The 26,266-nt window shown below is 38.3% G+C and overlaps 2 protein-coding genes across 3 annotated transcripts in view; one reads left to right on the top strand and one right to left on the bottom strand.

Moving 5' to 3' along the window:
* LOC123318935 overlaps positions 1 to 26,266 on the top strand; it is a 537,083-nt gene that overhangs the window by 437,823 nt on the left and 72,994 nt on the right. The gene's annotated exons all lie outside the window — the stretch shown is intronic.
* LOC123318930 (C3 and PZP-like alpha-2-macroglobulin domain-containing protein 8) overlaps positions 1 to 26,266 on the bottom strand; it is a 1,198,665-nt gene that overhangs the window by 109,486 nt on the left and 1,062,913 nt on the right. For both annotated transcript variants that reach the window (XM_044905716.1, XM_044905717.1), the window contains one exon: positions 3,172 to 3,515. In XM_044905716.1, coding sequence (XP_044761651.1) covers positions 3,172 to 3,515 — 344 coding nt within the window. The remainder of the gene's footprint in view (positions 1 to 3,171; positions 3,516 to 26,266) is intronic.

Below are 26,266 nucleotides of genomic sequence, written 5' to 3' on the forward strand. Positions count from 1 at the left end.
TACAACTGTTCGATAAACATTTTCCCCCGAGAGCGATCCGAATTTCAAAAAGGCATACGGATGACGGACGAGATAAGAGCCTTGATGAGAAGTAGGGACAAGGCGAGAGGGAAACACAGGAGAGACGGGTCTGTTGAAGCGTGGGAGGAATACAAGCGGTTGCGGAACATGGTGAATCACACCATAACAAAGCAAAAACGATTGTTTTTTCAATACAATATAATTAAATCATTGGGTATTTCAAATAAATCGCATGTTGATATTGAACAGAAATATGTTAGTCCCGATAAAATAAATGATTACTTTCTGAGTTTTGCGAATAGCGGTATCGACCCTTCAGTTGTAAATTTTTACAAAAGCAATCCTATATGTTCAGATAAGTTTTGTTTTCGGCTAATAGATGAGGCAACTGTGTTTAATCTTCTAAAAAAAATCAAGAACAGAGGTCCAGGTTCCGATAGTATTTCAATTTCCTTCATTAAGATTTGCTGTCCTTATATCCTTCCTTTCGTCACTAACATTTTCAACTCCATTCTACTATCTTCTAAGTTTCCAAAGTCGTGGAAGTGTGCACAGGTTATTCCAATTCCTAAGACCAGTAATCCCAAAGAGCTATCCGATCTTAGACCTATTAGTATTTTGTCAGCATTGTCCAAAATAATGGAGAAGATAATGGCTGTTCAACTTGAGGAGTATCTCAACTCTAATAAGATTCTTCCTGATGTACAATCCGGTTTTAGACCAGGTTACAATACCACTAGTTCTCTCCTCGATGTCACTGATGATATTTTGTCAGTTGATGAATCTTAATGCTCAGCTTTACTTTTACTTGATTTCAGTAAAGCTTTTGATACGGTCAGGCATGATACTCTTCTTGCTATTTTAAGTTCTTGTGGGATATGTGGGGAGGCACTAAAACTATTCGAGTCTTATCTCAGTGGCCGTTCTCAGGTCGTTAAATTGGGTAACAGGTTTTCTGCTGCCAGACTGGTATTGAGTGGAGTACCTCAAGGTTCGGTTCTTGGGCCAATACTCTTCATTCTATATACCAGTCAATTCCCAAAGTTCATACATCACTGCAAGGTGCACATGTATGCTGATGATTTCCAACTCTTCCTAGCCTTCTTCATTGATGACTTGAATGTTGCAGCCCTCAAGCTGAACCAAGACTTGTATCGGCTGTGAGATATTGCAGAGAAACATGGTTTGAAATTGAATGGCAACAAATCATTTGCTCTCGCTTTTGGCTCCAAGAAAAATAAGAAAATGGTTCAAGACTGTCTTAAACTGCATATTTCAAATGATGTCATTGGTTTTGTAGATAATGCTAGGGATTTGGGCTTAATTTTGGATGATTCAATGAGGTTTCGAGAACATGTAGTAAGCATGATTGGTAAAGCTTATGGGTCTTTGAGAATGTTATTTCAGCATAGATCATACCTGCTTATCTTCACGAAGCGGCTATGTGAGGCTATGGTCTTGTCAAAATTCAATTATTGCTCTTCGGTTTATAGTTTTTGCTTGGACCAAGACTCGCTTGATCGAATCCAACGTGTTCAGAATAACTGTATAAGGTTTATTTTTGGAATCAGAAAATTTGAGCATGTATCTCACAAACTTAAAGAGTTGAGTTGGCTCCCAATGAGGCTTCGTTTTGACTATTTTGCCCTTTGCACTTTCCATAATATAATTTTAAAGAGAAATCCACCTTATCTCTTCAATAAGCTGAAGTACAGATCTGATGTTCACGACGCCAACATAAGATATAGAAATTTATTGTCATGTCCTCACCACAGAACTTCAACATTTGAGAGAAGTTTCAGATATAACATCTATAGATTGTATAATGTTGTTCCTCATGAATTCAAGAAGCTCAAAATTGATAAATTTAGAATAAAGATAAAGGATTTCCTTCTCAGTTCCTGCTAACCTGATTGTTTGATAGTCTCCGAATATTATTATGTATTAAACTATTATATATTTTTTTCTTTCTCTCTTTCTATATGCACTGTTGTATATGATGATTGTGCTTTTTTTGCTTTTTTATTCACTTCACGACAATTGTTTTTTTTTGTAACAAGGGTTAAGTGGTAGAACACCTCCAGGTGAACTTCCCCTTGAGATTTCTGTGGAAATAAAGACCTTATTATTATTATTATTATTTGTAGTGAAGAAGGATCACGCCTGAAGGCAAGGTATGCATCTGAATTTATCCTTATTATTGTATTCATTGCCTTTAAGCGTGATCATTTTTCATTATTGTACTGCTGGCATCATTTCTGCCGTGATCTGAACGCGTTCCCAGACTTCTCAATTCGTCATACGTCCGTTGTTCGCAAAGCGAATCGTCGTATTGAATTAGGGAAAATATGGGACATATGCTATTGTCTTCATCTTGGTTTCTATCTGGAGGGGATTGAATCGGACACCGTTTCATATTGGGTGGCCCCCTGGGTAAATGTATAGTACCCAGTAGAACACGACAATTTTAAATAAAATTCCATCAATTCCAAACGTTCTCCACCGTAGAAAAATGCTATGTTGCTCTGATGAGGCCAAATGAGGCCGAAACCATGGTCGGCATCTGTTTTTCTTCGGTGGACCGTACTCCATTTGGGGCCTTGACGATGGCAAATTGGCTAGTTCCATTCAGATCGTAACACTTGTTGATATTCATATCGTCGGGTGGTATGCATCTGAATTTATCCTTATTGTTGATTTGTAGATTTGAATGTAATGAATAAAAAAGATTAAACTGAAAATCTTATCTCTGGAATACTAGTCAATACGTGTTGTTATTGAAAATCTATGATGAATAATAATCAAAGTGCATATTAGGTTTGTGAAATCTCAATGCTTATTTCATGATTGATATCGCTGCATTACATGCGATCACTCACGTGGTTTACAAAATATGCTAATGCTGAATCCACTATACGATAAGCTGAGCCGGGTCAGGTAACGTGCGTACTGGGCGCAGCGTATTCACTGGAAAACGCAGATGTTGAGGGTGTGATTTCTCGATTCAGCCTTATGAGAAAACTCAATTGTTCTTGGAACTTGTTACTTTCGATTATCCCATTCGTTCATTTTCCGAATACGATTTAAATAAGCCAGGTCCGACATAAAATAGATGATAGAATTGAAGTTCAAATTGGGCTAGTTACTGACCTGTACAGTAGCGCATCCTGCTCCAGTGGCATATACAAAAACTTTGGTGGGTAAGCTAGGTAGATGTAGAACTTGGGTCGCCTTATCATTCCGCAGATCGAGGGTGTCGGTTAATTCCATTCCAGAAGTGGCCAGTGAGATGGTAAGCGATCTGTGTCTATCTTTCAGTAGAGAGTCGTATAAGGTGAATGCTTTCACAGCGGGGTACACAAGCTCTGGGTGTCTGTCCAACATGTGCGAGCGGTAGAACAGATATCTTGCAACGTTTTCCGCAAGTTTAAGGTCTCCCACTGTGGCGAACGTGACTAAAGCATATATAGAAGCCTTATATTCTCCAGTTGTTGCTGAAAAAGTTGAGGAAAGAATTAGTTATCTATTCAGAAAGTTTTATTCAGTATTTTCATTTCTAGTGATGCCCAAGGGACCAACGAGATGAGACTATACTTAACTCACGTTCGTCTCGCCGATAAGACATGAAGTCTCGTCTCGTGGTCTCTAGTCTTGTCTCGTATAGAGTTTCGTGCGAGATTCTCGTAAAAGTCCCACTGTCTCGTGGTTTATTACGTTATGTGAATATTTGAATCTGATAATAATTGTAACGCCTACTCTAGTTAATCGAGTGTTTTATTCAAATTATTTGCGTTTTGAAGTATATTCAGTATAAATATTAAATGAATGGAATTCTTTGTTATTTATACATGAATGCCCAGACATTTATTGGGAATTTGATTGTCTGGTGTCTTAAGAATCAACTGGTGCTGAATGTAACAAAGATAAAATGTGTGGTTTTCACTACAGATAGATCCTGGCAGTAATTTCCAGATGAAAAACTTCACAAGAATGATGTTCTACAAATACTTCATTTTACCAAGACCCGCGGAATATACTTAGATCAACATCTGAAATGGCGAGAACATATGGAACAACTGGGACATATTTATATTGAACACAGAGTTGTTCTCTTTAATGGTACTGAAACATCAGGTGAAGCATGAAATACTAAGAATGATAGGTATATTTTGCCGGTTATCAATCACTGCTGGACTACGGTATCATTTTCTGATACCGTGCACGCATTTGATGAAAATATTTCTGATACAGAAACGGGCCTCAAGAGTTCTGCAAAAGTTGAATTTTAGACAGACCTTTTTGTGAAAGGGGAAAATGGTATTCTTACCTCAACAGGAATATACAGTATAGTGCAAATGAAAGAAATAAATTCGTTATTTCGTGGGCGGGCGACTTCAAGGAAAAAACCCGAAACCCGTCGATTTTTATTTTGAAACGGGCTATTCGTAAGGACACCTTACATCTATATGAGCATGATTAGGTGAAATTAAGATACAAATACAAAATAAACAAGAAATTTAATCACATTTAAATAGGTATGTACATTGTTAATTACATTTAAAGAATTCTCTTCATTCAAGAGGTAGGTACCTAATTGTTGTACATATTATAAATTTTTGTTTTGAATATTTTACAACTCCTTCATTGCAGTACCTTGTGATGAACGGTTTTCTTTTTCGGGTGCGAGAATAAATAGGGTTTGCTGACTCGTGAGCACGCAACATACAACTGGCCATGAGAAAAACAGTTATTTTCTAGATTTAAGCCACACACACTGGCCTTGCGATTTGTCCATTGTCGTAGCAAACGCAAGACGAATAGGAAATTGAATTCTTTTAAACTCGAATGGCATATCTGTTGGGAACATCGGAATTCTGGGAATAAGAACTTCCTCATCTTTATACTTTCCTCTGAGTATTGTGCAATTAATCACGTTACTTTTGAGGTGTTTCACCAACAATCATGTTCTGTTGCATAATTTTGGCTGGTTTTGGGGTGTAAGTGGGAAGGATGCGTTTTATAGCCTCTCCTCAAATGCCAACCTCACCTACTCGCGGTGCACCCTGTTCTTACGAACGAGGCTCTGGCGACCGAACATACAATGTTCGAGCGGTATATCTCTGTTTCCCACAATCACCTAGCCTAAAAATTGGCTCGAGCAGGAAATGGCTCTCTGCGTTGCTTAAGTTACGTCTCAGACCTTGTCGTCTCAGGTTACCTGTGCCACAAGATAATCTAGTCGCAACCGCAACCAAAGTTGGACTGACAGCGTTACCAGTGCAGCTTTAAAACACCTTCTAACGCAGCTCCTACAAAAAGATGAATCAGTCGAACAGGACAAAATTTGTATCCGGAGGTAAAATACCCTCCCATTCGGATCTCCGGGGGAGGGTGCCTGAGCGAGTGAATCATCGTACAACAACCAATGAAAACCACATAGCTTTTGCAGCATGGAACGTCAGAACCTTGCTAGACAAACCCAAGGCCGACCGACCAGAGAGGCGTACTGCCCTAATCGATGAGAAACTGCAGCGAACATCCATTGCAATACTTGCCTTAAGCGAGACACGCTTCTCGGGCGAAGGTAGCTTGGTAGAACATGCTTATACTTTTTTCTGGAAGGGCTTGCCAGAAGGCCAAATCAGACAACATGGTGTAGGCTTCACCATTAGAAACGACCGCCAAACTAACCGAAAATCCAGTTGGCATCTCAGAACGTTTAATGACTCTACGCTTTCCTGCAGCAAACATCACGTTTGTGAATATCATTGCAGTATACGCACCCACTTTGAACTCCTCTGATAACTCAAAGGACACTTTCTACGAATCACTCGTTGCTACATCAAGTAAAATCCCAAAACGGGAACGAATTGTCCTCCTTGGAGACTTCAACGCCAGAGTGGGCAGATGTAAAGACACAGAACTATGGCCGGGAATAATAGGGAAACACGGCACAGATAGCATTAATTCGAACGGAGAACGTCTGCTGGCTGTTTGTGCAGAACACAATCTTTGTATAACGAACACCTTTATTACAAAACCCAAATCAAGGGAGACCTGGCGCCACCCGCGCTCAGGGCATTGGCATACTCTCGACTATGTGATCGTGAGAAGAAAAGATCTCAAAGAGGTGTTGGTCACTTAACCCAGAGCAGATCTGGAGTGCTGGACTGATCATAGGCTGGTAATCTCGAGAATGAAGATCTCAATGCTCCCAAAATACCAACGCAGGCCAAAGTTACTAGGAGAGCGCCTTCAAATCTCCAAACTACAAAACCCTCCTACGAAGGAAAGCTTCACAGCTGCCGTCAAAGATAGCCTAACACCACCGGATTATGACGACGACATTGAGAGTCATTGGCTTCGCTTTAAATCATCTCAATTCAGCGAAAATCCCCAGACTGGTTCGCCGAGAAAGAAACTCATATCGCACCTCTTCTGGAGGCAAAACACAAAGCGATGAAAACAGCAATCAACAAGCCTGGCGATGTTGTAGCCCATAAATGTTTTAATAACATAAAACCCGGGGTCCGTCAAGAAATAAGAAATTTCAAGGACAGCTGGTGGAAAGAAAAAGCTAGGAAAATACAAGCTTACGCCGATAACCATGATAACAGGCATTTTTTCGAAGCTATTGAAACAGTTTATGGTCCAAGCAGAAAAGCTAACTTTCCTATAAGAGATACTAATGGAGCTATTCTAACTGATGATAGAAAAATTCTCGAAAGATGGAAGGAGCATTACTCACAGGTCTTGAATCAAAATAATGACTCGGATTTGTCCATTTTAGACGTGCTCCCCGCCTATAGTCCGATGACATCGCTTGATGACGAAATCTCAATGTCGGAAATCATAAGTGCGATTAAAAATATGAAAAATGACAAGTCACTTGGTCTAGACGGCATTCCAGCGGAGATATTCAAGGCCTTGGATTAAGACATTGTCAATAGTCTCCTAACACTATTCCGCAAGATCTGGGAACAGGGAGATGTGCCACAAGACTTTAGAGACGCTTTAGTTATCAACCTCTATAAGAACAAAGGCGAATCGTCGAATTGCAACAACTACAGGGGCATATCGTTGCTTAGTGGGACCAGTAAAATTCTCTCGACATCAAACATGTCGGCGAGTAAAGAAGTCGCTTCCAATGTTTTTCTTCAATTGGCAGTTTCCCAATGTGGGTGCTGTAAGAGACCAATAGCAAAAAGTAGTTGTAGATGTGATATTTGTTGTAAGCCATTCCATCCTGGCTGCAGTTCTAAAATGAAAAGGTGTTGTGGTGTGGAATTGTCAAACATAATTGTATGTGACAGAACCGGTGGAGAATCATCCCCGCAGGTGGAGACAACAGCAAAACCCATATCAGGTGAATCATCCAGCTACGAGGAGTAAACCGCTGGGGATGTCTGGTGTACAAGATTGGAGATATCCGGGGATGTCCCGGGATGTCTTGGGGATGTCCGGGGAAATCCGAGGATGTCTTGGGGATGTCCGGGTATGTATGGGGATATCATGGGATGTCCGAGGATGTCTTGGGGATGTCCGGGGATGTCTTAAGGATGTCAGGGGATGTCTAAGGGTTGTCCGGTGATGTCTTTGGAATATCTGAATTGTATTTATGGGCATATCTACTGAAATATCGATTAAAAATTATTCAATTCAAGTTGTATAATAGCAGAGTGATGCGTATTATTGGATAAATAGGACTCAATAACCAAAATTCAATGATTTTTACGTGAAACTTTACACACAAATCGATATAAATCCATCAATCAATTGCTCAATCTTTGTGATCGTCAAATAGTAAAGATGTAGCGTTAAATCGTTATTCTATCTGAAATTTTGAATTATGAAATCAAGAATCTAGGATTTTCCATCGACAGAAAATATCGCATTTTGAAAGCAATGCGAGAAAGTATGGTGCTGCTAGTAGTTTCAAAGATTCCACATAGTTATCAGTGCTACAGATTCCAGAAATTTTATTCCAAAAAAAAATAGAATTCTGTTTCCTTCGCACAGAATGTTGTAGGTACATACTTATATAGACAAGATTATGAGCGACCAAGGCACCTTTAGATGCCATATGTAGCGATTAGATCCACTAGGATGTAGCTGAAAAAATAGTTCTTCGGATAAAATCACACTTTAACAGAATATTTCTGGCAGAGAAAGTGCTGTTTTTGATCCATGAATCATTGAATCATGAATTTTTCTATGAAGCTTTTCATGATTAAAAACCTGTACATCGAAGAATGGGTATATAATATTTGTAACAGCGTATTTCGTTAATATAAAATAATGCGTGTATGTGGAGTTCCTGAAAACTAAGACCAAGGAAGAAAGGGGGAAAATGAAAAATCCCATTGTCACATGATCGCCGTCTGTCAGTTAGATTGGTTCTCGAGTTAGTTCTCCCCTTGCTTCTTAGGAACTCAACACAAACCCAGTATTTGAGTATTAGATATTTCCGGTCTTTAAAGCTATAGTTCTTCATGCTGTGGTAGGCATCTCCAAAGAAATCTGGTTCTAATATTGTATCTTACCTGTTTGAACCCCTCATTGATATTAAAGTAGTATGGTCAGGTGTAGTTGTTTTCCTATCCCCACCCGGCGAGCACGGAAACGTTGCCAGCTCTTATGTATCCGCATACTTTATTTTGCATTGGTTTCAAATTCGTCTTATTGGTGACAGGTATCCAAGCGCTATGTAGCTCAGGACTCTGTTTTTTTTTCTGTTGAAATTATTTTGTTTGTTTATAGATCTCAATGGCTTCATATCACATCACCGGATGATAACTCTTTATGTTGGTGGTTATTTTTGTTCTTGAACATTCAATGTGGTGTCCTTTCTTCATGGAATGCTATGCTTGGGCCGACTTATATGTCTTATCCAATAGAGAACAGAGTTCGTGTTTTTTCCGTCTTGTGTGAAGGCTATGTAACCTTACTGCAATCGCCAGGTATTTTAAGCCCTTGCTTACGATAATGAGTATATTCTGCCTTAGGCACTCTTCATCACCTTTATTAGTTTTGTGTTAGCTTATTTCTTTTTCTCCATTGTGTTTTCTAAGAAGTTTTCGACATCTGACCATCACACTATGGAACGGAACTCAAATGAGCCTTGGTGTCAGAAACCTTTTTTTCTTCATTGGTTATTTATGGACCATTTAATTTTTTTTCGGTGTATATTAATTGGACATTGAGACATAACTCAAAAAATTCATCAATTCTTTTAGATACTGCGGCTCACACTTACGTCGTACGTAGAGAAATGAATGAAAAAAAAAAGATTCAAATTAATTGAGTCCAATCATTCAATCTTTAAAATAAGGAAAGGGTTGGTAGGAAAACCTCATCGAACACAGAATTATCCTCAGTAACAAAAAGTAATTTCTGAAACAGATAGTGAGGGTTGCCATTTCAAAAAACTCTAACTATCATTCAACCCTTGCAGAGGGTACATATAGCAAACTCCTTATCTGAACATGAAAGAGTTGCTTGATTTAAAATGAAGGTTTCGTAGATTTCAAAAAATTCAAATAACTTTTTTGTCGTGGGAGGCCAAGGTTTCCACTATTCTTGTTTGTCCGAAAAAAACTCGGAAAATTTCCTCCTGTTCTGCTCAAACTCTTCCAGTTTCCGAGATATCCTCACTGGATATCGAACTATATTCGAGAGAAAAATAAAAATGGAAAGGAAGTATCATATTTCTAGTGAAAAGTTGCTCCAGAAAATCTTTATTTCTTCCGGATATATTAAAGAATAGGATAGTTGAAATACACTACGTTTTTGACTTTGACAAAATATAGAAATTTAGTCATATCTCAAAAACTGATTATTGTACTGGAAAAAGGTTTCCCTCTTACAAGTTTTCACAATAATTCCCCTGTAATTGGATGTATTTCTGTTAGGGATCCTGATTAAATGAATAAATAAATAAATAAATAAATAAATAAATAAATAAATGAATAAATAAATGAATAAATAAATAAATAAATAAATAAATAAATAAATAAATAAATAAATAAATAAATAAATAAATAAATAAATAAATAAATAAATAAATAAATAAATTTTCGAGAAACGGCCAAAATTAAACAATATGGGACACCAACATGCAAATGATCAAAATATCAAGAACATTTATCGTTTTCTGATTCTATTCGTAGCTATATGACTGCAGACATCTGCTTTTTGAATTTCAATGAACTAAACTGAGTTTGGCAAATTGTCCCTCACTATTCATACTCAACTGTATGTATTAAATCATGTCCACTCACGGATAATATAATCAAGCAGATAGCAAGTTTATGTCGAAAAAAATTTTTAGTTTTCCATATTAAGTTTTTTTGAGATGTAATAATGTGTGAAAAAGACCCAAGAAGTTCGAGAAATTCCAAGGATGTCTTAAAAAGTCCGGGGATGTCTCGTCTTAGTAAATTCGGGGATGTCTGGGGATGTCTTAGGAAGTCCCTTCACTATGGGGATGTCTGGTGTACAGATTTTGCTGAGCGGTTTACCCCTCGTCCAGCAATGATCTTTTACTCAGAATCATCTCACGAACTCGAGTCGAAAAATGATATCTTGTTAGAAAACAATACGCTCCTGAAATTCAAAATTTCCGCCTTGCAAAATGAGATTCAGATCAAGGATCAAGAAATAAACACACTCAGGAAGGAAAAAATGTCAACATACCAGATGAGTGGGAGTACCGGTGACCGTGATGAATTGTATTCGCGTACGTTGTCGGTGTCATCTGGGTGCACCGCAACAGCGGGTCATCATCGTACGGCCTCGGGTTCGAATACTGAGTTTACGCGTTCTCAAACTGGCGCTCATGGCAGTACATTTGCGAAACAGGAAAAACGAGTCGATCGTGCGAATAACAGCATCGCCGTGAATGAATATAGAACAAAAAATTTAATACCCACAGCTACGCCTGAAGATCCCGTTAGTCCGAACAAAAATGTTGTCAGTGATGCCTCCATTGGAGGGAATGAAACAGAATGGAAAGTTGTCCAGCACAAACAAAATCGCAGACAAAGGAAAGCTCTGGTTGTTGGAAGCTTTACTGGTTCTTCCTCTGTTGAGGAGGTGGAAAAACTTAAAGCTTTTCATGTATCCAACCTGAAGCCAGATACAACCGAAGGTAGTCTACTGAATTTTCTTAAACAAAAATTCACAAATGTCGTCTGCGAAAAGTTAGAATCTCGCTTTCCGGCCCACTATTCTTCGTTCAAAGTTTTGATTCCTAGCTCAGAATATGAAAAGGCACTAGATAGTTCCAACTGGCCGAACAAAGTCAGCGTGCACCATTTTTTCCATCGACGCAAAATTCAACAACCCCAGGAATCTTGAAGTCTCCTATAGATAACATTTCACACACTGTAGTTTTCGGAATAATGCAGCTGAACGTCCAGTGTATATCAAATAAACTCAAGAACTTGGAAGTTCTGATGGCGAAAAAAAAACCTGATGTGATCAGTGTTTCGGAACACTGGTGTAAAATCGACTGTGTTGAGTCCATAGTACTACCGGATTACCAGCTGGCTGATTATTTTTGCCGTTCAGCGAGGAAACATTGTGGAACTATGCTATATATCAAAAAAGGCCTCCAGGTGAAGAAGTTGAAAGTACAGGAATATTCTATGGAAATGCATGTGGAAATTTGCGGTATTGTGGTTGTTGTTGGTGGTGCTAGGTTTGGTATATTAAGTGTGTATAGACCATGCTCAGGAGACAATGATATGTTCTTCGAAAAAATGTTCTGTGCTCTACAATACTGTATCCTGAATGTAGATTTCATTTCATTGTGTGGGGATCTCAACATCGATTCACTTAAAGCAAATTGTAATAGAGTTAAACACCTTGTTGAATTGTCAGACTGCTTTGGTCTCACAAGAACGTCTAAATCTTCAACTAGAATCTACACTAATGTGAATGGCGTTCCTTCAACTTCTAAGGTTGACTATATTATCTGCAGTTCAAATCTTGATAACTATAATTCTACTGTGATTGAACCTCATATAAGTGACCATAACATCTATTGCCAGTACTAAATTTTTGGGTGTATATATGGAAGGGAAAATGAGCTGGTCTGCACATGTTGATATGCTCTGCAAGAAGCTAAATTCTTCATTTTATGCAATCAATAGAGTAAGGGATGTCTGGTGTACAAGATTGGAGATATCCGGGGATGTCCCGGGATGTCTTGGGGATGTCCGGGGAAATCCGAGGATGTCTTGGGGATGTCCGGGTATGTATGGGGATATCATGGGATGTCCGAGGATGTCTTGGGGATGTCCGGGGATGTCTTAAGGATGTCAGGGGATGTCTAAGGGTTGTCCGGTGATGTCTTTGGAATATCTGAATTGTATTTATGGGCATATCTACTGAAATATCGATTAAAAATTATTCAATTCAAGTTGTATAATAGCAGAGTGATGCGTATTATTGGATAAATAGGACTCAATAACCAAAATTCAATGATTTTTACGTGAAACTTTACACACAAATCGATATAAATCCATCAATCAATTGCTCAATCTTTGTGATCGTCAAATAGTAAAGATGTAGCGTTAAATCGTTATTCTATCTGAAATTTTGAATTATGAAATCAAGAATCTAGGATTTTCCATCGACAGAAAATATCGCATTTTAAAAGCAATGCGAGAAAGTATGGTGCTGCTAGTAGTTTCAAAGATTCCACATAGTTATCAGTGCTACAGATTCCAGAAATTTTATTCCAAAAAAAAATAGAATTCTGTTTCCTTCGCACAGAATGTTGTAGGTACATACTTATATAGACAAAATTATGAGCGACCAAGGCACCTTTAGATGCCATATGTAGCGATTAGATCCACTAGGATGTAGCTGAAAAAATAGTTCTTCGGATAAAATCACACTTTAACAGAATATTTCTGGCAGAGAAAGTGCTGTTTTTGATCCATGAATCATTGAATCATGAATTTTTCTATGAAGCTTTTCATGATTAAAAACCTGTACATCGAAGAATGGGTATATAATATTTGTAACAGCGTATTTCGTTAATATAAAATAATGCGTGTATGTGGAGTTCCTGAAAACTAAGACCAAGGAAGAAAGGGGGAAAATGAAAAATCCCATTGTCACATGATCGCCGTCTGTCAGTTAGATTGGTTCTCGAGTTAGTTCTCCCCTTGCTTCTTAGGAACTCAACGCAAACCCAGTATTTGAGTATTAGATATTTCCGGTCTTTAAAGCTATAGTTCTTCATGCTGTGGTAGGCATCTCCAAAGAAATCTGGTTCTAATATTGTATCTTACCTGTTTGAACCCCTCATTGATATTAAAGTAGTATGGTCAGGTGTAGTTGTTTTCCTATCCCCACCCGGCGAGCACGGAAACGTTGCCAGCTCTTATGTATCCGCATACTTTATTTTGCATTGGTTTCAAATTCGTCTTATTGGTGACAGGTATCCAAGCGCTATGTAGCTCAGGACTCTGTTTTTTTTTCTGTTGAAATTATTTTGTTTGTTTATAGATCTCAATGGCTTCATATCACATCACCGGATGATAACTCTTTATGTTGGTGGTTATTTTTGTTCTTGAACATTCAATGTGGTGTCCTTTCTTCATGGAATGCTATGCTTGGGCCGACTTATATGTCTTATCCAATAGAGAACAGAGTTCGTGTTTTTTCCGTCTTGTGTGAAGGCTATGTAACCTTACTGCAATCGCCAGGTATTTTAAGCCCTTGCTTACGATAATGAGTATATTCTGCCTTAGGCACTCTTCATCACCTTTATTAGTTTTGTGTTAGCTTATTTCTTTTTCTCCATTGTGTTTTCTAAGAAGTTTTCGACATCTGACCATCACACTATGGAACGGAACTCAAATGAGCCTTGGTGTCAGAAACCTTTTTTTCTTCATTGGTTATTTATGGACCATTTAATTTTTTTTCGGTGTATATTAATTGGACATTGAGACATAACTCAAAAAATTCATCAATTCTTTTAGATACTGCGGCTCACACTTACGTCGTACGTAGAGAAATGAATGAAAAAAAAAAAGATTCAAATTAATTGAGTCCAATCATTCAATCTTTAAAATAAGGAAAGGGTTGGTAGGAAAACCTCATCGAACACAGAATTATCCTCAGTAACAAAAAGTAATTTCTGAAACAGATAGTGAGGGTTGCCATTTCAAAAAACTCTAACTATCATTCAACCCTTGCAGAGGGTACATATAGCAAACTCCTTATCTGAACATGAAAGAGTTGCTTGATTTAAAATGAAGGTTTCGTAGATTTCAAAAAATTCAAATAACTTTTTTGTCGTGGGAGGCCAAGGTTTCCACTATTCTTGTTTGTCCGAAAAAAACTCGGAAAATTTCCTCCTGTTCTGCTCAAACTCTTCCAGTTTCCGAGATATCCTCACTGGATATCGAACTATATTCGAGAGAAAAATAAAAATGGAAAGGAAGTATCATATTTCTAGTGAAAAGTTGCTCCAGAAAATCTTTATTTCTTCCGGATATATTAAAGAATAGGATAGTTGAAATACACTACGTTTTTGACTTTGACAAAATATAGAAATTTAGTCATATCTCAAAAACTGATTATTGTACTGGAAAAAGGTTTCCCTCTTACAAGTTTTCACAATAATTCCCCTGTAATTGGATGTATTTCTGTTAGGGATCCTGATTAAATGAATAAATAAATAAATAAATAAATAAATAAATAAATAAATGAATAAATAAATGAATAAATAAATAAATAAATAAATAAATAAATAAATAAATAAATAAATAAATAAATAAATAAATAAATAAATAAATAAATAAATAAATTTTCGAGAAACGGCCAAAATTAAACAATATGGGACACCAACATGCAAATGATCAAAATATCAAGAACATTTATCGTTTTCTGATTCTATTCGTAGCTATATGACTGCAGACATCTGCTTTTTGAATTTCAATGAACTAAACTGAGTTTGGCAAATTGTCCCTCACTATTCATACTCAACTGTATGTATTAAATCATGTCCACTCACGGATAATATAATCAAGCAGATAGCAAGTTTATGTCGAAAAAAATTTTTAGTTTTCCATATTAAGTTTTTTTGAGATGTAATAATGTGTGAAAAAGACCCAAGAAGTTCGAGAAATTCCAAGGATGTCTTAAAAAGTCCGGGGATGTCTCGTCTTAGTAAATTCGGGGATGTCTGGGGATGTCTTAGGAAGTCCCTTCACTATGGGGATGTCTGGTGTACAGATTTTGCTGAGCGGTTTACCCCTCGTCCAGCAATGATCTTTTACTCAGAATCATCTCACGAACTCGAGTCGAAAAATGATATCTTGTTAGAAAACAATACGCTCCTGAAATTCAAAATTTCCGCCTTGCAAAATGAGATTCAGATCAAGGATCAAGAAATAAACACACTCAGGAAGGAAAAAATGTCAACATACCAGATGAGTGGGAGTACCGGTGACCGTGATGAATTGTATTCGCGTACGTTGTCGGTGTCATCTGGGTGCACCGCAACAGCGGGTCATCATCGTACGGCCTCGGGTTCGAATACTGAGTTTACGCGTTCTCAAACTGGCGCTCATGGCAGTACATTTGCGAAACAGGAAAAACGAGTCGATCGTGCGAATAACAGCATCGCCGTGAATGAATATAGAACAAAAAATTTAATACCCACAGCTACGCCTGAAGATCCCGTTAGTCCGAACAAAAATGTTGTCAGTGATGCCTCCATTGGAGGGAATGAAACAGAATGGAAAGTTGTCCAGCACAAACAAAATCGCAGACAAAGGAAAGCTCTGGTTGTTGGAAGCTTTACTGGTTCTTCCTCTGTTGAGGAGGTGGAAAAACTTAAAGCTTTTCATGTATCCAACCTGAAGCCAGATACAACCGAAGGTAGTCTACTGAATTTTCTTAAACAAAAATTCACAAATGTCGTCTGCGAAAAGTTAGAATCTCGCTTTCCGGCCCACTATTCTTCGTTCAAAGTTTTGATTCCTAGCTCAGAATATGAAAAGGCACTAGATAGTTCCAACTGGCCGAACAAAGTCAGCGTGCACCATTTTTTCCATCGACGCAAAATTCAACAACCCCAGGAATCTTGAAGTCTCCTATAGATAACATTTCACACACTGTAGTTTTCGGAATAATGCAGCTGAACGTCCAGTGTATATCAAATAAACTCAAGAACTTGGAAGTTCTGATGGCGAAAAAAAAACCTGATGTGATCAGTGTTTCGGAACACTGGTGTAAAATCGACTGTGTTGAGTCCATAGTACTACCGGATTACCAGCTGGCTGATTATTTTTGCCGTTCAGCGAGGAAACATTGTGGAACTATGCTATATATCAAAAAAGGCCTCCAGGTGAAGAAGTTGAAAGTACAGGAATATTCTATGGAAATGCATGTGGAAATTTGCGGTATTGTGGTTGTTGTTGGTGGTGCTAGGTTTGGTATATTAAGTGTGTATAGACCATGCTCAGGAGACAATGATATGTTCTTCGAAAAAATGTTCTGTGCTCTACAATACTGTATCCTGAATGTAGATTTCATTTCATTGTGTGGGGATCTCAACATCGATTCACTTAAAGCAAATTGTAATAGAGTTAAACACCTTGTTGAATTGTCAGACTGCTTTGGTCTCACAAGAACGTCTAAATCTCCAACTAGAATCTACACTAATGTGAATGGCGTTCCTTCAACTTCTAAGGTTGACTATATTATCTGCAGTTCAAATCTTGATAACTATAATTCTACTGTGATTGAACCTCATATAAGTGACCATAACATCTATTGCCAGTACTAAATTTTTGGGTGTATATATGGAAGGGAAAATGAGCTGGTCTGCACATGTTGATATGCTCTGCAAGAAGCTAAATTCTTCATTTTATGCAATCAATAGAGTAAGGGATACGCTACCCCTCAGTTCGTTAATTCAAGTTTATTATAGCCTTGTTTTCAGTCACCTTTCCTATGATATCATAATCTAGGGTAGCTGTGTTGATTTCAACAGAGCTTTCGTCGCTTAGAAACGTATTATACGCAGAATTTTCAATTTGTCTGCACGCACATCCTGTCGACCACCTTTCATTGCACATAAATTACTATCATTGCCATGTATTTACATATTCAGATGTTTGCTCTATGCTGAAGAAAATATTAATGAATGGACCAAATTATCTGATTACCATGATTATCACACTAGAAATCAAGATATTTTACTTTTACCGAAGCATAAAACTCGTAAGTTTGAGAACTCTCCTGTAGAGATGTTTTGTATTATTGATCTGATTTCGGCAATCAACCTGATTACCTGAATACCAATCATTGTTATTGATTTCAAACACCTTGCATTAATAGTTATTATTACAACACTTGCTGTAATCGCAAGCTTACTCAATTGATATAAATTGTTATTGTTGTTATGAATACGCGGATTCAATTAAAGAAAGCTGAAAATTGAACATCTCATCATTTCCACCGGTTTCCCATTACATGGCGATCCTGCCATACCAGTAAAACATCAGTATTGAATAATTCTGACCAATATTCGTAAAGTGTTTAGTCGGATGAATAAACTGATGGCAAAGTGAAAAATTCGAAGAACTTAAAATGGGAAGTTCAAATTCCAAGGACACCACCCAGACGGTAAAAGAAAATGGAGCGATCAATTCGAACTTCATTGTACAAGAGAGTGAGTACAACATCTCAAAGGACATGAAAATCGTGTTGTATTTGATTTTGGCGGTGTTGGTGCTCAACTTGATTTTCAAGGCCTATCAAATGCACAAAAAAAATTTGGTGAAGAGGTTCAGGCGAGAGGCTACTGCATCAAGGGCGTCTGTGGCAGCAATCTAGTGACAGGAGGCAGCGACGAAAACATTCCGTGAGTGAAGTTAAAGTGCTGTTGTGTGCGTGGAACAAAGGGTGAGCTCGTTTTGACTATTTATGATGACAATTGCGGTTTATTTTTAATTAACAGTTGATAGAAATTTTATGCAGGCTCAAAAAAGAGAAGCTGTATTGGGCAACCTTTCAATAATAATAACTGAATTGAAAAAACAATCTAAAAGAATACTAAAGAAAAATGTTCCAAAGAGCAATTCAATTAGAGTTGAAGTTCGAGATAATTTGGTAGCTCTCTTCAACGAGTTTACAAAAAGCGTAGCTAGTTCTTGGCAATATTTAGATAATACAGATAGGCAATCAATAAAAACTGATTTTCATTATATCCGAGACAAGGTTATTCGTTCTTTTCAAACTTTAGGTGTTAAATATCAGGTTCCAGTGTCTTGTGTAGAACAAATCAATATATTATCGTTAGAAGAAGAGTCCCAAGACGAAGACGAAAAAATCATGGCGATGACTACAACAGAATTTTTCAATTTGGCAAGCAAAATCATTCCAAATCAGTTCGACGGAAATGTTGATAAATTGAGATCCTTTTTAGATTCGTTAGAACTCCTTCAGGAGAATAGCGCGGATCACCAGGATAGAGCCGTGTCTTTTGTAAAAACTAGACTAGTCGGAAAGGCGCGTAATTTAATTTCTGACGGAGATGATCTAAACGATATTGCAAGAAAGTTGAAACATGCCTTAAAAGGTGAAAGTTCGAACCTTCTAACATCCAAATTATTGAATTTAAGGCAAAACCATAAGGACACTTCCACTTATGCAGCAGAGATTGAGCAGTTGGCTCAGAAATTACAAAATGCTTTCATAAGTGAGGGTGTTCCTAATGAAGTAGCCGAAAAATATGCAGTTCAAACTACTTCCAGGGCACTTAGTCAAAATGCAAATACCGAAAGAGCTCGTGTAGTGATAGAAGCTGGCAATTTCAGCTCTGTCCAGGAAATCATGACAAAATTTTTAAACGTTAACACTCAACCGTCGCCTGCAAACAACGTATTCTTTATGAATAACAATAATAATTCACGCAACAGACATCCGTTCAATAATAACCGGCGTGGTTCAGGGAGAAATTTTCAAAATTCATACCGTGGTTTCAGAAATTCACACAATTTCAATGCCGGGAGAGGTCAATATCGATTCGCTGGAAATAGGTATGACAATAATAGTAGACCTAGTGGCAGAGGTAACGGACAAACTAATGCCAATGTCAGATTTTTAGAATTGTCAAACCAGGGAAACCAATCGGACCCCCAACCGGTTCGATTGGGGGAGACAGAGCAATAAATATTTATCAGCTAGATTTATCTCTTTCGAATTTTGTAGCCGTTGAAACTAAGATAACTCAAGAAAAGGTCACTTTGTTGGTAGATACCGGGGCTGATGTTTCTATATTAAAAGTAGGGAAAATTTTGTTCCAAAATTCTGTTGATAATTCTAAAATAATTGATATCAAAGGTGTAACTGAGGGATTGACAAAATCTTTGGGTGTTATTAATACTGAAATATGGGTGAAAAATAATCAAACTATCGGACATAATTTTCACGTGGTAAGCGACGACTTTCCAATTCCGGGAGATGGAATTCTAGGCAGGGATTTTCTTATCAAATATAGTGCTAATTTAGATTATGGTCGGTGGACGTTGAATCTTCGATATTTTAATAAGAACTTTGTGATTCCTATTCTAAGCGGAGTTGAGGAAAACCAAATTCATATACCACCACGTTGTGAAGTAATTAGGCAAATACCATCTCTTAAAAATATTTCGGAAAGTGTATTAGTGTTGAATAAAGAACCTTTACCAGGAGTTTTCATTGCACGAACGGTCGTGTCTCCAGGAGAAGGTTTGGTAAAAATCATGAACACTACTTTCGAAAGTGTTATTTTGAAAAACGTTCAGCTAGAAGTAATAAGTCTAGATTATTATTATTATTATTATTATTATTTATTTAAATAAGAGTAGAGGAATACACCTATAAACTCACATAAAAAACTAAGTTTAAATTGAACTCCTGAAGATGAACTTAACATATGATTGAAAACAAAGAGAAAAAAAAAAAATTATAGAAACACCGTCATCTCGACGAGGTCACCCATCTGTCAAAGCTGTTCTTGAATCCATTCACTGAAGACGATTCTACGACGGTTTCAGGCAAGGAGTTCCAAACATTGAACACTCGGTTTGACAGAAACATTTGCCTCTGGGTAGTCCTGAATTTTTCCTTCGCGAGCTTAAATCCATGGCCCCGTAGATTGTTCGTGTTCATACGGTACATATTCATAATATCCGGACCAAAGTGACCATGGACCGCTCTGTAGGAGAATATTAAGTCGCCTCTCGCACGTCGTTGTTCAAATGTGGGCATATCGAGCACTCTCAACCTTGTTGCGTAGTCAGGTCTCCTAACACCGTAGGGAATTCTGGTGCACCATCTCTGAACAGACTCCAACCCATCCACCTCGCCTCGCAAAGAAGTCCACCAAGCCGGACCAGCATACTCCATTATCGGTCGAATATAAGATTTATAAATCATGCCCCAGGAGACAATATCAGTGTTTGGGAATGCCTTGCTGAAGAGGTAGATCATCTGTCTGGCCTTTGTTGATACTGACGCGATGTGGTCCGACCAGCTCAAATCTTCCGCTATAGTCACACCGAGATCCAAGTGGCGAGTCACTGTGCCAAGTCTTACCCCATCGATGTAATAGGGGGCCCGAGGGTTGTTCTTTGCTATGTGCATAACACAGCATTTGCTCAAATTCAGGGGCATCATCCACCTCTGGCACCAACTGCTTAGATTATCGAGATCCTGCTGAATTAACCGTGAATTGATTGAGCGATTGAAAATCTTCGTGTCATCAGCGAAAAGTGCACATTTAGATCTAATTGATGCAGGTAAATCGGCTGTATATAAAATAAAAAGAAGTGGGCCCAGAACCGAGCCTTGTGGGACACCACTCTTAACAGTTTTCGCGGACGTAGACAGATCACCACCAACTCGTACACGAAATGACCTATCCGACAAAAAAGATCGGAACCACTCCAGTAGTCTCCCCCGGATCCCCATGTGTTCCAACTTATGCAGAAGACGCCGATGAGGGACTCTGTCAAAGGCCTTCGCGAAGTCGAGATACACCACATCCATTGGAATGCCCATGTCAAGTGCCCTACTCCAGTCATCAATACAAGTGAGCAAGTTAGTGAGTGTTGACCTCCGGGGCAGAAAACCATGTTGCTCCTTGGGGATCAAGTTATTTTGTGATGCAAACTCAAGTACCTGGTCGCTAATTATTTTCTCCAGTACTTTGGAAACTGTCGACAGGAGGCTTATTGGGCGGTAATTGCAAGCTGACAGTTTGTCCCCACCCTTGAAGATAGGTGTTATCAAAGCAGATGACCAAGGCTTGGGAATACTGGATGTCGATAGAGATCTTCTAAATATAATGCACAAAGGCTCGGATAAGGCTTGTGCGCAACGTCGAAGTATCGATGTGGATATCCCATCAGGACCAGGTGACGAACCTTCCCTACAATTAGAAAGATATCTTTCCACCATGTTTCTAGTGATGGTTATGTCATCTAAGCAAGATGTTGTTCTGGCGGTATGCATCGAGGGGACAGCGCCCTGAGGTTCATCCACAAATGCCGATGAGAAATGACTCGCTAGAATATCAGCCGATTCGGCCGGTGACGCACTTACAACTCCAGATGAATTTTTCACAATAGGGACACTGATTTTTGCGTTCATGTGGGATCGAACGTACTTAAAAAACTTCTTTCTGTTACTTTTCATCGTCAGATTTCTCTCGTAATCAGATCTCGTCTTCTGGATTGTAGAGGACAAAAAGTTGGAGAATGACCGATGATCGTCATAGCTTCGAGCTGATCTATCTCTCAAATACCGCTGCCACAAGGATTTTTTGCGCCGTAACATCCCCAGCAGATGACTGTTTATCCAGGGTCTTGAGGGAATCTGCTTGATATGTATGTCCTCCGAGCAAGCCGATAACGACTCGTCAAGGATTCTTGAAAAGGTTGACCACATCCTATCAATGTCATCGGATTCGGGCAAGAGATCATTCCAACTGTATGATAGCAGTTTTTCGGAGAGTCTCTGGTAGTTGGTTTTCCTTGAAGTTCTTATATGTTTGGGAGCGGTGGGTGAGCAAACAAGCTGAAGCTCCGTTGATAACACTGCGTGATCGGACTTACCGAACGGCGGTAGATGAGATATCTCCGAAGTAAGGTTAACGTCGGAAACGATTAGCAGGTCCAGAAGTGAAGGCACCTGGCCAGAGCGAAATCTAGTAGGCTTGCTAACTAACTGATGCAGACCCGAGTTGAGGAGAAAGTTAGCATAGGGAAAGGAAGGCGATGATTCAGCCGGTAAGTGCAGCAAAGGCCAATTGAGATCTGGGCAATTAAAGTCGCCAGCAATTAAGATGTTCTTCTGGGATGCAGAAGACATGGATAGAAATTCGACTAAGTCGGCATCGGCAGCACATGGGCGAGGACGATAGATACAGCCGACCATAATTGAGAAGTGATTATTAGTTATTTGTAGAAAAAGGTTGTCGATACCACGCCAATCCTTATGCGTCACATCAATCCTGAAGTTGTCAGTAATATCGTTTCGGACATATATACAAACTCCTCTGTATCCCACTGATTCAGTATTGTCGTCTCTGTAAAGCGTATATGAAGGTAAAGAAAAGATACTGTCGTCTATTGAAGGCTGAAGCCAGGATTCCGAAATGAGTACTAAAAATGGTTTATTGAGTTGAACATACAATAATAATTCATGGAATTTCGCAGAAAGGGATTGAATATTTGTGTAAATGATGGGCCATATTGTGAGAGTGTTTAGTTTTTTGAGGTGCCGCGCACTGCCTGGGTCTTTACTATCTTCGGAACACCCTGTACATATTTGATGGTTATATCCTTCTCCCCAGAACTTTGTCTCATTTTGAGCTCGTCTCTGAGTGCATTCAACTCGTCAACTTGCCTTTTAGTTCTGTCCTCCTGGACCCTAATGTGCCGAAACTGAGGATGGCCCGATAGAGAATTTCTATTTTTCAACAATGCGTAGACTTTGTCGGGGTCGGAAAGAACAACTCTAGTCCAACGTGGTCTGGATTTGTCTTTCGAAGGTAGGCGCACTATTTTAGTAATAAATTTACTAGATGAATTGCTGATGCAGTCCAAAATCTGTGATACCGTCTCCAGGTCATAGGAATCGCTGCCACCTTCTGGCACATTAGTTATGATAATGTTGTGCGATTTCTTGACCCTCTCTAAAATTTCTGGCACTGCTTCTGTGTAGGGGCGATTATCCAGCCCGGAGCTGGCAACACTTGCAGTGATTGAGCAGATTTCGGCCTTCAAATGTGATTGAGTGCGTTGAAGGTCAGATATTTCGTCTTTGCAGGACTGAATATCGATCTGTTGGTTTGAAATTATTTTGGAGTGCTCCTCAATCTTGGTAGTGCAAGCCACAAGTGTATTCAATAAGTCGTCGTGCCGTTTTTCCATTCGTTCGATTGAACTTGTTAGATTACTGAGCTTTTCCAAAATTATATTGAACTGTTGTGTGTTCATGGAAGAGCTCAAAGAGTTGTCAGCAGTGGTCTGCGAGCTAGCAGATGGGGATTGTGGGCGTGCAGTATTACTAGCACTTCTGAGCGAGCGCTCCCTCGAGTTGCACGAAGGACATACCCACTTTTCATTTCTTTCCCTCAGAGATTCAACCTCGCGCTCCGTGTAATTAGTGCATTCGGGGTGATAATATTTACCGCATTTAGCGCACGAGAGCTGGGAGCGATTGGAGGCAATCGCCTTAGAACAAGCTGGACAGCATCGTGGCATTTCAATGGTTGGGAAGAACAATTACAACCTTTCACTTTCCTGGGCCCGTAGGAAAGACTTGGACACAGGGGTGGAAGGCCTCGGATAACAGAAGGAAATAGGAAGGGGGTGAATAAAAGGATCCTTTACGCAGATTCTCAACTGCGTAAATTTAATATCCTGTCCAAACGAGAGCGCTACACACCGCTCCGGTACTAGTTTGATACTAATGATATGATAATTAATAACAGAAGTCAGAACGTATTATCCCCGTTGGTAGCCTAATCGAGGTGGGAGCGATATGCGCGGGCGGTGTTTATTATGCAGATGAATGGCGCAGATAATAAGTAAACAATCAAATAATTCGGAGAATACTCCAAAAGATCAGGAATTTGTGAAAACGATAATGTTTCAAACCAAAACTTACGAAAGTTTTATCTTCTGGGAAAGAATCACAGTTCACAGACGTGAAACAATGCGAAATATCGGAATAAAGAACAGAGCAATCGACAGTACGTGTTCACTCCAGGAGCTCTCGAAACGTTTTTTGATAAGTTCAACATCTATAACATTAATGCTGATCATAATGATAGGCATGAAAAACTGATGAATCAACTAAATAAGGAAATGCCGGATTTCATTCGATCAGAAGTTATTAGTTTATGTAAAGATTATTCAGATATTTTTGCATTGAAAGATGATATTTTGACAGTAAATAATTTTTACAAACAAAAATTAAAATTATCGGATCCGAAACCAGTATACACAAAAAATTATAGGCTACCAATGGCACAAAAGGAAGACATTAAAAATCATGTGCAAAAGTTGCTTCAACACAAAATCATAGAACCTTCAGTGTCAGAATACAATAACCCCATTTTATTAGTACCAAAAAAAGGACCAAATGGCCAAAAATCCTCAAGGCTTGTTTTAGACTTTCGAAACGTAAATAAAAAACTAATTGCTGATAAATTTCCTCTTCCACGTATAGACGACATTTTGGATCAGTTAGGTCGAGCAAAATGGTTTTCTGTTATTGATTTATATTCAGGATTTCATCAAGTTGAACTGGACGTAGACTCCCGTGACATAACTTCATTCAGTACGGAATCAGGTTCCTATAGGTTTACACGCCTACCCTTTGGTTTATCTGTAAGTCCTAATAGTTTTCAAAGGATGATGACAATCGCTTTTGCAGGTCTAACCCCAGAAAAAGCTTTCCTCTACATGGACGATCTCATTGTAATAGGATACTCTGAGAATCATCATTTGAAAAACTTGAAAGAAGTTTTTGAAACTTGTAGAAAATTCTATTTAAAGTTGAATCCAGAAAAATGCAATTTTTTCAGGAACGAAGTAACTTTTTTAGGCCACAAAATTACAGACAAAGGCATTCTGCCGGACGACTCAAAGTTCGAGGTAATTAACAAATATCCAACTCCAACTAATGCAGATGAAGTTAAAAGATTTGTTGCGTTTTGCAATTATTATAGAAGGTTTATTCCTCGTTTCGCGGAAATAACTCAACCATTAAATCAATTAACAAGAAAAGGTAGTAAATTTATATGGTCCAAATCATGTCAAGATTCTTTTGTTGAACTAAAAAAAGCTCTCATCAACCCACAAATATTGAAATATCCAGATTTTTCCAAACAATTCATTTTGACCACAGATAGCTCAAATTTAGCATGCGGAGCCGTTCTTTCTCAAATTATTGGCGGACAAGAGTTTCCAATTTCTTACGGATCCAAAGCCTTTACTAAAGGAGAATCACATAAACCGACGATTCTGAAAGAGCTCACAGCAATTCATTGGGCTGTCAAACATTTTCGTTGCTATTTGTATGGACAAAAATTTTTGATAAAAACTGACCATAAACCGTTAGTCTATTTGTTTTCGATGAAAGACCCAAGTTCTAAATTAACACGTATGAGATTAGATTTGGAAGAGTTCAACTTTGAAATTGAATATATACTATGAAATGAATAAGATTCAGGGTTGAAAATATAGGAAAAAGCACTCTCGAAAATTATGAAATTGATATGTTAATATATGATAAGAGAAAAGTGAGTACTCATGTAAAAATTTCAATCACTAATGGCGATAACCTCGCTTTAGAGCAGGTATTGTCTAAGCTTGATCAGTTGGCTGGTGAAAGAGATTATAAAACATTAAGAATGAATGTGAATGATCCCATATTTACGAGATTTAACATAAATGAATTCAAGAGAGTGGGGCAAAACATTTTACGAAATATATGCATAGTTTTACTTGAACCACGAATAGTAATTGTTGATAAAGATGAAAGACTAAAATTAGTTGAAAAGTATCACAATGATCCTATGTATGGTGGTCATTGTGGACAAAAGCGGTTGCTAAAGAAATTAAAATCGTTCTACTATTGGAAAGGAATGTCGAGGGATGTTGCTCAATACACTAGGCAATGTCATAAATGTCAAATTAATAAAATTAACAAAAGGCAT

This window comes from Coccinella septempunctata, chromosome 8 (assembly GCF_907165205.1).
Source record: "Coccinella septempunctata chromosome 8, icCocSept1.1, whole genome shotgun sequence".
Classification (NCBI taxonomy): Eukaryota; Metazoa; Arthropoda; class Insecta; order Coleoptera; family Coccinellidae; genus Coccinella; species Coccinella septempunctata.